General features: G+C 44.9%; 4 protein-coding genes across 4 annotated transcripts; 2 read left to right on the forward strand and 2 right to left on the reverse strand.

Moving 5' to 3' along the window:
- Positions 1–616: 616 nt before the first annotated feature.
- Positions 617–1,730, forward strand: DFL_002843 (uncharacterized protein; the record flags this gene model as incomplete). Its single annotated transcript, XM_067631689.1, has 3 exons — positions 617–760; positions 892–1,353; positions 1,446–1,730. The coding sequence occupies 3 exons, from the start codon at positions 617–619 to the stop codon at positions 1,728–1,730; spliced, it is 891 nt and encodes a 296-aa protein (XP_067494210.1).
- Positions 1,731–1,847: 117 nt separating this feature from the next.
- Positions 1,848–3,122, reverse strand: DFL_002844 (uncharacterized protein; the record flags this gene model as incomplete). The annotated part of the gene is made up of 3 exons (XM_067631690.1): positions 1,848–1,888; positions 1,948–3,052; positions 3,108–3,122. The coding sequence occupies 3 exons, from the start codon at positions 3,120–3,122 to the stop codon at positions 1,848–1,850; spliced, it is 1,161 nt and encodes a 386-aa protein (XP_067494211.1).
- Positions 3,123–3,945: 823 nt separating this feature from the next.
- On the reverse strand, positions 3,946–5,890 carry DFL_002845 (uncharacterized protein; the record flags this gene model as incomplete). Its single annotated transcript, XM_067631691.1, has 9 exons — positions 3,946–3,956; positions 4,015–4,154; positions 4,215–4,247; positions 4,310–4,945; positions 5,010–5,038; positions 5,093–5,103; positions 5,168–5,579; positions 5,699–5,768; positions 5,841–5,890. The coding sequence occupies 9 exons, from the start codon at positions 5,888–5,890 to the stop codon at positions 3,946–3,948; spliced, it is 1,392 nt and encodes a 463-aa protein (XP_067494212.1).
- A 6,303-nt stretch (positions 5,891–12,193) lies between these two features.
- On the forward strand, positions 12,194–13,039 carry DFL_002846 (uncharacterized protein; the record flags this gene model as incomplete). The annotated part of the gene is made up of 1 exon (XM_067631692.1): positions 12,194–13,039. The coding sequence occupies one exon, from the start codon at positions 12,194–12,196 to the stop codon at positions 13,037–13,039; it is 846 nt and encodes a 281-aa protein (XP_067494213.1).
- Positions 13,040–14,457: the final 1,418 nt, after the last annotated feature.

The raw sequence follows: 14,457 nt of genomic DNA on the forward strand, positions 1-14,457 counted from the left end.
TCGATGCTGCATTCCTACTATTTTGAACATAACAAAGAAGTTCCAGAAGTTTGGGATTCTAAAGGGAGAGCAGGTGTAGATAAATTTTACTCATGTATGAAGAAGAAAAGCTATATGCAGGACATGTTGTGACCGGATATCATAGATCGAGAAATCAATTTGGGTTGTAAATGTTGTATTCTGAGACCAGCAACGCAACAACGCCACACGGAAACGTCTATCATCTCGATATAGCTTATGTGAGACCTCTTCTATCTATGCAAATGTCTAGATGATCAGTGAACTTTATGAATATTGGTTTTTCGAAATATTATACAATTATGTAGATTTTACAGAAATATCTGTTCTACCGCCTGTAACGGTCATTCATTATATTGTATACCTGTTAGGCACCTACGATATCAAGAAATCATATCGGGTTCCCTCGGATGCACCCAAATTCCTGCAGGCAGGGGCCAAGTTTAGGCTTAACTGTTGGCTAAAAACAACCTGCATTGGCTGGGCATTTCATACCCACTTTTTACAACTCGCTCTTGTCGCTGAGCACTTTATACCCCACCATTGTATTGCACAGCACCCGCTCTGTGGGGGAATATTATATCGATCCAAATCAAGAATGCCGCCACCGAATATTGTTACTGAGGCCGCCGCCGCCGGGGAGGCCGGTGAAGCCGAGTCTAAAGCGCCAGATTCGCCGACGAGTTTGAAGAATCATCATCATCCGCATAGGGTTTTTAAGGTTTATATTACCGGGTTTGGGGTATGTGGATTATTTTGTGCTTTTTTTTTTTGAGATGTATGCATTGCGCATGCGTCTACAGTTATTCACGATTTTTTTACAATCTTTAAATTTTATATCGAAATACTAAAATATAGAAATAATGTTTATAGACCTTCGAAAACATCCCAATAAACGCCTCCTACCTCGTCGCCTCCTCCCTCCCCTCCGTCCTCCCAGAAAAATACATCGACCATGCCCCTTCCTCCGTAAAATCCCAACACCTCCAAGTCTCAATCATCCCGCACTTCGAAGCCGTCCCCGTATCCTACGAAAAAGTTACAAAGTTGATTCCAACGCTATATCAAGACCTACCAGGGGTAGATTTATTCGTACATATAGGTGTTATGCCGTTTGAGTATTATAGGGTTGAAAAGAGAGCTAGAAAGGGATCTTATGGACCGCCGGAGGGGAATCCGAATGGGAGGGCAGATGTGGATGGAAAGTATCCGGAGGGGAATGAAGCTGGTGGGGCGGCGAGGGGGAAGGTCCCGAAGGAGGTGAGGGAGATTTGGTCGGGGTTGGATGTTGAGGGGATTTGTAAGGATTTGGAGAATGCGAAGAAGGAGAGTACGGTATGTCTTCTTTTCTCTTTCTATCGCTCTTGAATATAGGTATGCACCTTGTATGGGAAATGTTTTGCTAACTTGAAGGTCGGTGGGTTTAGGACGACTTTGAGGTTCCAAAAGTATCCACCGACGCAGGGTTATACCTTTGCGAATTCATTTATTATAATTCGCTGGCAGAGTCGATTTATGATGATGAAGCAAAGTACGAGTCGGAGTATCCGGAACCAAGACCGGTTACGGATCCTACGGCGGAGACACCGTTGAGTTCGAGGGCGGTGTTTATTCACGTACCGAGTCATATGACGGATGAGTGGTTGGAGAGAAGTAAGGAGACGGTTCAGAGGATTATTGGGGCCATTGTGGTTCAGAGGATTTCGCCATAGTTTGGTTTGGGGAGTGTGATCACTTTCGTATGTATGCATATTTATATGAGCATAGCGAGTATAAATTCAATACCATTACATCCGGTTTGTATAAATGTCGTTAGCCAGTCATTAGCCTTAGTTTTGGGGCTTCGTTCCAGCCGATAAGCCAGGCCAGTCTGTATGATCATGAACTTTAGTACCATTAATACCGGGTAATATCAAGGTATGGACTTACAAAACACCGTCCTCTCCTCATTCTTCCTCGTCACCGTAACTCCCTCCCCAACTCTAACCTCCTTCTCCAAACTCTCCTTCGCAATAAACCCATACCTCCCAAAGATAGGTGAATACCCATGCCCAGTATCCACCCTCCTCTTCATATCCGACAACCTCTTCAACATCTGTCCATGAGCCGGTAACTGCCTCCCAGTTTCATAATCCACATTTAGACTCTTGCATCTTCCACAATTTCCTGTGAGCACGATCTTCCTAGCTTCCTCATTCTTCCCACCAACCTCCAATTCAGCCCAATAATCTTCCTCAAAAGGCGTGATCTCATTTATGTCTGAAGGTTCAAGTACAATATTCGGCCTCATCTTCGTAATATCCAACACCAATTCCTTCTCCTCTCCCTTCCTCCCACCATTCAACTCTTCCAAACTCACGGTGGACGCCACAAGCACCGGTGCCATATCAGCGAATTGTATCGTATATTTCGTATTCTCATCATTCCACCCCAAAAAATACCATAAAATCCAGGTAAAGAACCCAAATATGAACCATTCACTCGGCACCGTCCCGGTCCGTTTATTCTTATCGAAATCATTCTCTTTCGTCAAGTGTGTTTGGTTTGGCGCTAGGTTTCCTTTTACCTCCCGTGTGCCGTCGCCCACGTAGACTAGTTTCGCGGGGTATCCGAGGTACTTTGTGAAAAATTCTTGATACTCGGGACCCATATCGTAGCCCACGCAATCGGATAGGTGGATACTCAAATCCACCTTCTCCAACCTTTTATAGTCCGCCGCAATGGGGAATTCGATATATGGATTCGCAACATCTTCACCGTTACCATCCTTCTCCATAGAAGATACAGGTGTATTATACGTCACCCGGATAACATTCGCGTTCTCATAGTCCGGTAGAATGCTGGCGCTGAAGAGACAGAGGGTGTCTACTCTGCCGACATATTGACTTTCGTAGATGGATTTGTTGCTGTCATTGTCGTCGCTGGGTTTTATGCGAACGATCATGTATTTGCGGTCATGTTTTAGGCCGTGGGGGGTTAGTGTTGCTGTTGGGATGCTGCAGCCTCGGAGGGATTTGACGGGGTAGATGTAGAGCTATACGGCCATGGTAAGTATTATGGGAACAGAGTGTGGTTAATTGGTGGAATACCTCTTTGATCTTCATCTTATTGCTATTTTTATAGAAAAAATTGGTTGAGGTTTTGCTCGTGTAGATAAAAGGTATCTTCTGTACCTGAGTTTTAATTGGAATGGAAATGAATCAATGGCAACACCAGGATTTCATATCCACCATGGACCAGATCCTCCACTTAAGGCAATGGGTCCCAAGTGGGGTTCACAGATCCGCCTAATACCAAAGTTACCGATACCAGTTAAGTAAAAAGCAAAATCAAGGTTTATGTAGCATATACATGTAGTATTTGGCGAGTTTACCCAGATGCATTCGACGATGTACGATGTGGTCGGGTAGCGACATGCGACATTGAGTTACAAAAGGTGGAGCGATAATTCTATAGATCTAGCGGTGATTTTTGGGGGAGTTGCAGCAGCATGAGCAGATGCGTATATGCGGAGCAAACGTTTAGACCCTTGATAACCTATAGACAAAAAAAAATAAAAAATGGGAGACTATATAGACAAAGCACAAAGGTTGTTTGAGAAAATCAAATAGGTTAGCAGATAACGCTAACACGACTTAGATCTGATGAAAGAAAAAAGGACCGGCGATATCATAATAGACAGTAGTCTCGTAAAATAGACAGTAGAAGATGGCATAAACAAGGGTAATTCCGCTGAAGCTAGGGGAATAGGTGTCAAAGATATTTATAAAAAGTAGAAGGGAGAAAAAAAAGAAGAGACATCGAAAATAACATCTTAGGCATTCTCATGCCTGGGAAGTGCGCTTAATCTTAGAAAGCAAAAAAAAAAACCCGAAAGTCATGACACCATATCCCGTAGCTCATTTTCGTCATAATATAAAGGCTCTATTACATAATGACTATTTGGTAGTTAGAGATAGCTGTCGTTGGAGTAAACAATGTTGGAGGTTGACTTACAAAGCAAATCGGTATCTAAAGGATGGCTACAGCTGAGCTGTGGCTTCTGAGAGTATTTACCATCGAGTTCGTCCCGCAAACTGTTGAGCATTTGCTTGTAGCTCTGGTTCGGGTTTCGCGTCAAGCATTTGATAAAGGCACTAAATTAAGATGTTAGTAGCTGCTATGTTGGGCGCCGGAAGGGGTAAATCGGGACTAACCGTGACATGACACCACCGCCCTGGTCGTCCGCTCTGATATCAAGTTAGTACAACGATCAGCAATTCGTATTCAACGGGGTCGCGTATTAACTTACGAAGTCTGTGAGTCTTTGCTACCACTCCACTGGATGACATCTGCAGGGCTGAACTTCGTCTTCTTCGCTCTTTCTTCAGCCCCTCTACCAACTGTGGCCTTGTTCAAAAACTCAAAGGTTCCTTGCATGACGCCGCCTAATGTCAAGCTCTGCGGTTGCACCACGGCCCCTAAGATCCCCATCCCGGCTTCCTTGAAAAGATTCTGCTCCTTGAGAGTACCGGAAGTTGAGTAGACAAATGGAAGGTCTAAAGCTGTACCGGAATGGCAACTGTCGAAGATAGCAGTGAGACGAACACCGGGTCTCAACGGCTTCACCATAATATCATGCATAAGATCATCGACGATGTGACCTTTTGTAGCGTAGTCGACGGGGTAGATAGTTTCATCGTATCCATCTGCTTCGTCTCCATCTAAATCGCGAACTTGGCCACCATGGCCGGAGAAGTGAAAGAATAGAGAGTCGTTTGGTTGGGCATCTGTTACTAGCCACTTCATCGCTCGGAGAATGTTGTCGCGCTTGGGAACCGAAAGAGGGTTGGATTGGTCGTCTGTTAGGATTACCATGTCCTCGGGTTTGTATCTATAAGACTGAATTAAGAAATTTCGGACGTTCATTACGTCGTTGATACACCCGCTGTATAGAGTATTATTATCATGATAACCATCTAACATGGTTTTTTTCACTACAGTTGACTTACTTTAGCTGTCGTTTGGTGTTGAAATAGTTCTACTCAAGTTAGCGACGCTTCTGATTTCACCGAAGAACATTTCAATTACTTACGATACCGATAACTACGAAACTAAGTTAGCAAAACCTCGAAGTGCCACTCTAAAATAGGGTAATACTAAGACATACGCAAAGCCTTTCTCTTTCCCTGGCAAGTACTGTGTTGATAGCTCAACCCCGTTCCACTGCCTCCATGATTATACGTCTGCATCGTAGTCGGCGGAGGCCGAGGTCCTTGCTGGTTCCTGGTCCATTGGTTTGTGCTAAAGGTCGGAAGCTGCCCAGGCGTCGGGTATCGCCCGGGTACTCCCCACTGTTCGCCGGAGGGATATGGCGGCTGAGGAGAGGGCATTCCATATCCAGTCGGTGGTTGCGGACTATGTGAAGGCGGGTAAGGTTGGGGATTTCCATAAAAGGTGCCTTGGTGTTGCATACCACCAAACGGCGGCTGCGGGTTTGGGTATCCTCCTGGAGGCCCATAGTTTTGTAGTTGTTGATATTGAGGGTATGGCGACGAACCCTGCTGGTTGGGGTATGGAGGCTGTCATAATTCGAGTGTCAGCATGTACCTTGTCTACGAGATGTACATGTATCGCCAGGCCCCGCGTAGCCCAAATGGCAGAACGAGTTGTGGGGCGAGCGGGATCTAAAACTTCGTACCTGTGAATTCATGTAGCCGGAACCCGGCCTCGGAGGGACCGGAGGAGGTGGTCCGCCGCCATAGAATTGTCTATCAAGCTGTTAGGGTGGTATTTCTAAGATCACAACTTTCGGTAACGTTGTCTGCGCAGGGACAACATACGATGTGGCATAGGAATCGCTGGGACCATTCGGTTGGTAGCCGTACGACATGTATGTATGTATTTGAAGGGCTGAGAGTCTCTACGCAGAAAATACGAAGTTTTGGTTCGAAGAGATATCGAAAGGGTAGGTCTGCTATGTGTGTGTAGGATTCGAAGTTGAAATTTTTAAGTTTCGGGCCTTCGATGGTTGGGTTTTAGCTTCAGGATTTGTAGGCGTCTGGGGTATCCCGTGGTTCAAGCCAAGGACGAGCGAGCGCTGATTCGATAGTTAGGAGGGCAGCTGCAGTTCAGTTGGCGGGGGCCTTGGTGCAATGCAACGGTTAACGGTCACTCGGCAGATTTCTATTAATCACTCAGATCTATCCAGCTGGAACCGATTTCTTGAATTTTCCCACGGCGAAAGTTGGGCGTTTGCAGGATAAATGGCGGAAGATGTTTGAGAAGAAAGAAAGGGAGAGAGAAAGAGAGTCGAGATAGAAAACTACGGTTTTGTAGAAAGCTCCGTGCCTTCTGGTTTCTGCGTCATCTCCCAGATAATGCTGACACACTAACATATAACTCCTCCATGCGCGCCATCACTTTCTGTGCTCTGCAGCACAGTGATTCCACTATTTTTCATCCGCCACCGTGAGGCCTGCTTAATTCGCTGGATTCGAATAGGACGGCTTGCCGACTACCGAGGGCCCATGTCTAAATGAGGGAACTCTTGGGTGGGTTCTGTTCTTATTTTGAGTTTCTATTCGCTCCACCATGCTATCCATCGAGATTTAAATTTATACGGTAGCCTTAATTCCCATGCACCTTGGCCTGGTCTTGGACTTCCAATGACGATTCGTATGCATTATGTATATTCAAATAATAACCTTCCGATGCTACCGGTCTATTTGGAGATACTCCGACCGGTGGCCTTGGCTGAAGGTCGTGCGATTGCACACTTTATTTTTATATATATCGGCGGACGGGTTCGCCGACTATCTCGGAACTGACCGCCCAATGCATATAAATCATCGGAAGGGCTAGATTCGGCACATTTCCATTTCCCCATTTTCCCACATGCACACTAAAGAATAGGATGGCTGGGTTTCTATTCTATTCTAGCCGTAGACCCATTCTTTCAAATTGTATACGAAATCTGAGACTGGAGCTCGAGAGCTCAAGCTAAGCTTTAAAATAGAATAACACAAAAACAACACGTGCTGTGAGGACCTCAACACAACTGAGGTCTGGTGACGACACAGTCTGGGATGTATGTATATTTACACGTACAGTGTGTGGCCCTTGCCTAAATACCTACTTTAAGTAGATAACGGCCCGCCTATGAATGGATTCTAGTCAATAGGCGGAGACTATGTTTTGACTAGCGCTTAGTAGAGCTTCAAACATAAGTACCTGAGTTAGGTTATCAAACATTAAAACAATCATGACTAATGTAGAATATTTAGGGGGGTTTATTAGTATACCTCACTCGCAATTGTTTAACAAGGGTCTTACTACTCGTAAACAAGATGGCCACTCTGTCGCAATAATCTTGTCCGTAGAGCTAGCGAATATGGCTCACCTATTCCGTCGTATATAATAGTGAACTCGTGTGCTACTTTCAACACTTTTTAAACCCAACTGGCTAATACTCACAATTCCCATAAGCGTAAAGCAGATGGCACCTTGCTCGCCTACTTATCTTGAGTGTCGCCCGGAAGTCGGGACCGACCTTATAGCTCATGATCAAAGCTATGACTAGCTAGTAAATCATCCTAAGTAGGTATTACCTACGTCCGTATTAAGGGAATTACTAACCTAGATACAAGGCTAATTACTAGTATATTATTGCCAGACTCATCCTATTCTACATGAAGTCGACCGTCTTAAGATGTGCTATAAACCCAATCCACTAAGCACCACAAACATTATCTTTTGTCGTCTCTCTGGTTTGCTAGTTAGAATTGTAATTAATAGGTATCTACTAGTCTAGAGGCATTTTCGACTGAAGTTCAGACAGGTGAATATGTTCAAAACCTAGGAGTTGGTGTGACCTCCTAGGCTTACGTTAGGTTGAAATAGGTCGAGATGGAGTTGATACAGAATATATAAATGTTTGATGTCATGATGAGAAGCTAGCTTTGCCACATCTTCTAAACCCCTATAACCGATCTCTCGCATATGCGCATAATGAACTTCGCATAAACATCTCGCCAAACTGCGCCTGCATTGGAATATTTATATAAACCAAGGTTGACTTAGCATTAGGAACCAAGGAGGCGTAGGCTCGGATGAAGGACGATATAAACTCTAATCCAATGGGAGGGGAATACCAAATTTTTTCAAAAGTGAAGCCACTGCACTGTCGGGGATCCCGGAAAGTCAGCTCGGTAAACGCCCCACGAAGTGATAGGAGCGCCGCTATCTGTGCCACGTACAGGCGCGCGGGACTTACCACCAGCTCAGATATTCGCATGAACTATTGATGAAATCTGGTCTGATCAGGCGGATGTTCTAAGAATAATATGTTTGCATATGCTGGCGGGGCGGGCGCCAACTAGTTTTGAATCGAGCCTAAATGATCGAAAGGGCACGCCGGGGTCTTTTGTCTGTTGAATTCATGCTGCGTTAAGAAACCACGCCTTAAATTCAGCGATGTAATCCTAATCCTTTAGGCAATGTTAGCTAGGAATGTTTCGCAAGCGCTTAAGGTCCCATCAGCCAATTGATTCAACTGAAGGGTTGGGCACAGCTATACATAGCCTGTGGGGGAACCATCCCAGCTGATTAGCCCCACGAAGCCTTTGATCAGTATACATACTAAATTAGGACATCTAAATCGATGTTGCAAACAACGACCATCAATGCATAGAACCTCGCGAGCTCGGTCTCGCTGAATTCAACGTAGTTATATATTTATATCACAACAGCCAAAGCGTCCGTCAACTATCCCTGTGATCTATTCAAATCTAGAATGGTTGATGCAACCCTAGCTAAGAGACTTTGGACTCCGGACAATACTTACGTATATATGAGGCGAAGCTCGAGCTCGAGGCCAAGGCAACGGCCAGTACACAGCCGATTGTTCTGTTTTCTATACGAGTTTCATCCGGACACATATGACCTGGCCGTCTCGTTTGACCTTCGACGAGCTTACGTCTGGTAGCGCATGCGGCCCATACATTGTAGAGCAATGCCTCCCTCGGCGAACTGGTTCTCGAATCCCCAACCCTACCCGGATGTCTATAAATCGCAGCAGGCACTGGGGCATGCGTATGTGTCCGTGCACTAACCCAGGGGCCTCGGGCGGTGTTTCGCATGAACACAGAATGTTTGTAAGTCTTGCTAAATCGTATCCGGCAGATTCCCATTACACATTTGCATATGGTTCCCTCATATGGATTCGATTGATTCATCGAGAGATTACAATACCGATATGGATACTGATTCCAAATACCGGTAACTACTTACATGCTCACCTCCCTTTTTCGGAGTAACATTTCTAGAAGCCGACCTAATTGATGAGACAATTACTGCATCCCTACGACCGATCTTGCTCGAAGCGAAGAAACAAGAGATCTTAAACCTTCAAGGCTGAAGAGAAAAGGTCCAGAATTTGACGATCCTTCTAGAACGTTTGATCCGGCTTTGGCATGGTGTTAGGTCAGGGGTTATGATAAATATAATGCGTTGTTGTTGTGGGATTCGATTCGAAACCGTTAGGCAGGCTGGAAGGTTACAGAGATCTCAAAATCCCCAATATAGGTTTGGTCACAAAGTTCCCAAGTTCCATAAAGGTAGATTTGTCTCAAATTAATCATGGTCAATGGCAACGGTTTGGAGGGATAGTTATGCGAGTCATCATGTAGCAATATCAATGTCTAGGTTCTTGAGTCGTATGTTAACAACGTTACGATGTCTCGATCTCGGGAGCACATGTTCGATGGTCTGTTCGCTACCAAGAAGCTGGCTATGTCCCTCTCTGCTCTGGGAAGGAGGTCTTGAGGTCGCAATTTGGGAACGTCACAAACTTCCCACAGTGGGTTTTTTCACTATCAGATTCTGAAATCCTTCTCTCAGATTTTCTAGAAAATTGCCGTTTCGCCTGCTGCTCCTATTTTCATCTAATTCCGAGATTAAGGGCACCGGTAAAATTGTTATTTGGCTTGTAGGAATTAAAGCATTTCGAATTTTGAAATTTGAAAAAATATAAAAATTCGATTTTGAGGTTTGCGCCGTCAAAGCGTTCACCGAACCAAGCAGCCGAAACAAGGATAATGGCCGCCAAAGGCTGTGGCCTGTCGAAATTAAAGACTTTTGGTGGAGGTAGGGATTACGTGTGTATCCAGAACGTCATAGGGTGTGGCTGCGGCGTATTTGTGGCTTGTGTAGACACATGTCAGCTGGCATCGATAACTCCGGTCCACGGGTCGCAGGAAACGGCAGCTCTCGAATGAAGGCAGCAAGACATCTTACTGAAATTCTAGCCAACCGATGGCAACAAAATTTTTTTACCGCATTCGTTCTACCCCGCTCGCTTTGCCTCCTTCAGTTGGATCCAGAGATTGACATGCCCTTCAAGAGCTCGAGGGCATGAATCGTCTTGCATCCTTGATTCAAAGCTGATGTTGCTCCGTCTAAGGAATTCATTCGAGATTAGGATTTTTTGGATTCCAACATCAGCTCCGGGAATAAACATATTGATATCATAGTTTTATATTTTGGCAACTGGAGAGTTATGAGGATTTCAAACCCGGTTCCCAGATCGATGGGCCAGTGGAAAGCTGCATTGTAAAAAGTGACAGATGCAAACCAAGCTCTTGGGGATCTACGCTGCCCGTCGTCTCGGAGGCCACCGGGATGCGCAAACGGTAGAGCATGCAAGAATCCGGAGACAGTCTGAAGACATTGCAAAATCGATTTTAGTGGATCGTGTCGAATTTGAAAAGGTACTTTGTCTACCTGTACCTCTGGACCCAACAGAATCAAGACCTTTGCCGAGACTTTGCCTGGAGTCCTTTGCGAAAAGGTCTACCGAAATGTATACATTTGGGTGGCATTGCAGATGGAGATAACGCAAAGGAACATCCGATAGGCGTTAAATGCAGGGCTGTTATTGGATGTTGCCAGATGTGGATGGGACCTCGGTTCAACTTGCAATCACATCGACGGTCGAATTCCACCCAGGAAAGTTGAATCGTGAGTTCTTTCCCTAGCAAGAGATATCTACAGAGTCGCTGTATACTTAAGCAGTCGTGCCATCAAACTTGATTCATGATTTAGAAGTAGGTATCACCAGTCGACACGATATTTGCCATCCAATCGAGAGCAGGTCAAGGCTTCGTCCCGTCTGTCGCTGTTTTTCTTGCAGGGTGATTCCCCGAGTTACGTCCGCTCTAGCACCATCGTCCGCAAATAGCAGCCCTTGTCTCTTCTGGGAATTGGCCCACACCTCCACTGCGATGAGAAGAAAGAAAAAGAAAAGAAAGGGACTTTGGGTGGAGCTTTGCCAAGTTTTGCTTTTTCAGTTTTGTCATTTCCTGTGCAAGGAAGTGCAAATTAGTCTGGGGTTAAACTTAGAAACATACAGGAACAGAGACTTTGCGCCCTTCACGAACGATCGAAGCCTTCCCCCAAGACAACCTAGCTTGTTTCTGGTACAATTTGTGCCTATGCATTCCAAGTAGTTACATGCAGTCTTGCAGGCAAAAATCTCTGCAAAGATGGCAGTAGACATGTCACTGGTACTTCCAGCTTCCTCGCTTTCGACATGACCGTGGCGGGTCTTCGCTCAAATTGCCTGCGACCTTTACATTCCTTTTTCTATCTATAGACTACTATTTGCCCAAGGTACCGACCCAGGAGTACCTCGAGTACGATGCTCCACCCCTCCGGTATCTTTCCCTTTTGCCGCCCCCATCCATCCTCTTGAAAGTGCATGCTGCGTATGCCCTCACACCAGTTGGTACTTGCTTCGGGCACTGGGGGAACAAAAGGCATATGGCACCCACCCCTCTCCCTTTTAGTTCTTGCTTCTCTATCAGCAATCGATATATATACTCCCCTAACCGCCCATTACAAAGATATTCTGATCATCCATCAAATACTTCTATACACTATTTCCTAATCATACCTAATGATCAAGTATATACGATCTTAACGACTATTTAAAAGAAGTGTATCTTCAACTCATTCTATTCGACTTGGACTGTTGGATCTGCGACATCAACAGACTTCCACCTTTTGCGTTGTACAGCATATCGCCGCCTGACTTTATAATTATCGGCACCGCCATTCATTCCTTGAAATCCGACTTCGACGTCCCTAATTCATAACCACTATCTATAATACGTATATACCATTTGTGTAGTCCAGGATGACTGCCCTCGCCGTACGACCTCTCCGACCAGCGCTGTCGCTTCCTCCCACTCTTTGCAATTCTCAAAACCGACCCGCACCGGCCAAACTTTCTCTCTTCATTCCTTCCTCAATTGACACAAATGCTCAAAATAATACCCCTTCACCTTCGTGTAGAACATTTGGCACTCCTATTGTTGGCAAGAAGCCGAAGTTGTCATTAAATTTTGGAAATGACACAAGAAAAACATTCTCGTCGTCGTCGAGCTCGTTGAAGCTGAGCTGCAGTCCCTCGAGCGATGATGAGAGCACTGCTTCGCAAGAGGATATCACATCGAGGAATACAGCCGTTAATACACACATCGGATCCGGGTCGTGTAACCCATTTGGTTCTTGTCGATGGACTAGAACATATTCATACACAGCTGTCTGCGGGAAGCGATCGATATTAAAGGGTTCACCTTCCCATTCCTCGTCGAACTCGCCAGCCTGCGAAACGATGACCCGCAATGTAACTTTCGAACCAGAGCACACTGTAATTCCTTCCCCATCTGAAGAGGAGGACTATGAGTTCGTTCCTAGTAGACACGAACTGGAAGATATCGACAACATGTCACCACCATCCGCAACATCCTCTTCCGATTCCGAAGAATCTGAATCTGACTCAGAACCAAAGACTCCTGTTGACGACGAAGATTCTAGAGGTCGATGCGTTGACCGATTTGCATCTGCTCTGTCTCGTAGCGGAAAATGGAGGCGGTCGAAGAGAGAATGGGTATGGACATTAGGAGGATCCGACAGCAATGACATTATGCAAGAATTGGAGTACAGTAGTGCCAGTCTTATGCAAGTTGAAGCAATGTAAGCTTCATTATAATAGTTAATTGCCTTGTTCTTGTTTTCTTTTCTCTTTGAGTACAGTATAACTCTTTTATTTTTTATTTCCTTACACTGTCGATTTAGCGATCATTAATTTTGTCGTCTTGCATTTACACCAGTGGTCTGGTCTTTCACTGGCCTGAGTAGCCAAAGCATTCATTGGTTTTTACATTTTTCTTCTATATTCTTTTCCTCATTGGATTTGAGGATTATTCTTTCGTTGTTGGATGGAGTTGTAGCCATCAATCTTGTCAATCTAGCACAAGGCTATCAGAATCTCCTAATTATCCTTCGCGGATCTGATTGTTTCATCACTGTCTCTTTTTTCCTATGTTACAAAAAAAAACTCTTCGGGTGGTTTTTTTACGCATTCTTTTTATTTATTTTTGATACCCTAAAATTAAGGCTTCACAGGAAAAGGAGACAATGGTATAGTAGTAATTGAATATAAATATATATATATAAACTGTCCTTACCGTCTAGTTATATCAAAATCGAATTATAGTCCTTCTAAACTTCAGTACGTTTCGAATTAATCGCGCGTTAAACCCTAGACGGAAGATAAAATGGGATCGACAAGATGCGGGATCGCCCCTCCTGTCAATGTCCTTTGGTTTTGGCCGTCGGTTTGTGGTTTGGTCGCATACATTTATGTTTGTTTGTCAGGCTGGTGGCGGGCCTGTGCGGTTCTTCTCCTGTTTCACAGATGTTTAGTTTCACCGAACTGACCTGGCCCACTTTACACAATCAAGAAGCATCTTGGAAGGAAGATACTGAATGATGGGTGCGGAACTGAGATGAGAATTTGTCAATGCCTAGTCGCACTTGGAATTGCAAAAGTGGAGAATTGTATTGTTAATGTATCGAAGCCAGCCAGGCGGGTCCCACCAAAGCCACCGTATATTACTAGCACATGGCAATTATGAAAGGATTTGGGGTAGTAGGTACCAGTATTATTCTGACATCCGCTTCGCCTGTCCGTCCAGGTTTACATTGACCTTTGATTGGGGGTGTTTCTCGCGATATTGGCGAGACAGAATTGGAAGCTCTATCAGCCGAAAAAAGCACCTATACCAGGTCTTCACTGCCATGATAAGCCATCTATCTCCGAAATGTCTAAACTAGCTTCAGGCCTCCATATGCAATATACAAATGTCTAGGTATCGAAAACAATCATCTGAAGTAACGTAAGTGCGTGCGCAACTATACAATGGTCAGCAAAAGAACCTTTCAATGGATCTCAAACAAAATACTGAACGAATCGTACGTCAAGGGATCTCATCACTCCTTTCGACAATGGCTTCTCCACAATTGCAAGGCAGGGTAATCCTTTGCGAAGCACGCAGGACTAATGCAAGAGCCGGTTTTCGGCTCTCAACCTCTGCTATACCACAGCTTACTATC

This window comes from Arthrobotrys flagrans, assembly GCF_004000055.1.
Source record: "Arthrobotrys flagrans strain CBS H-5679 chromosome Unknown unitig_3, whole genome shotgun sequence".
Taxonomy (NCBI): domain Eukaryota; kingdom Fungi; phylum Ascomycota; class Orbiliomycetes; order Orbiliales; family Orbiliaceae; genus Arthrobotrys; species Arthrobotrys flagrans.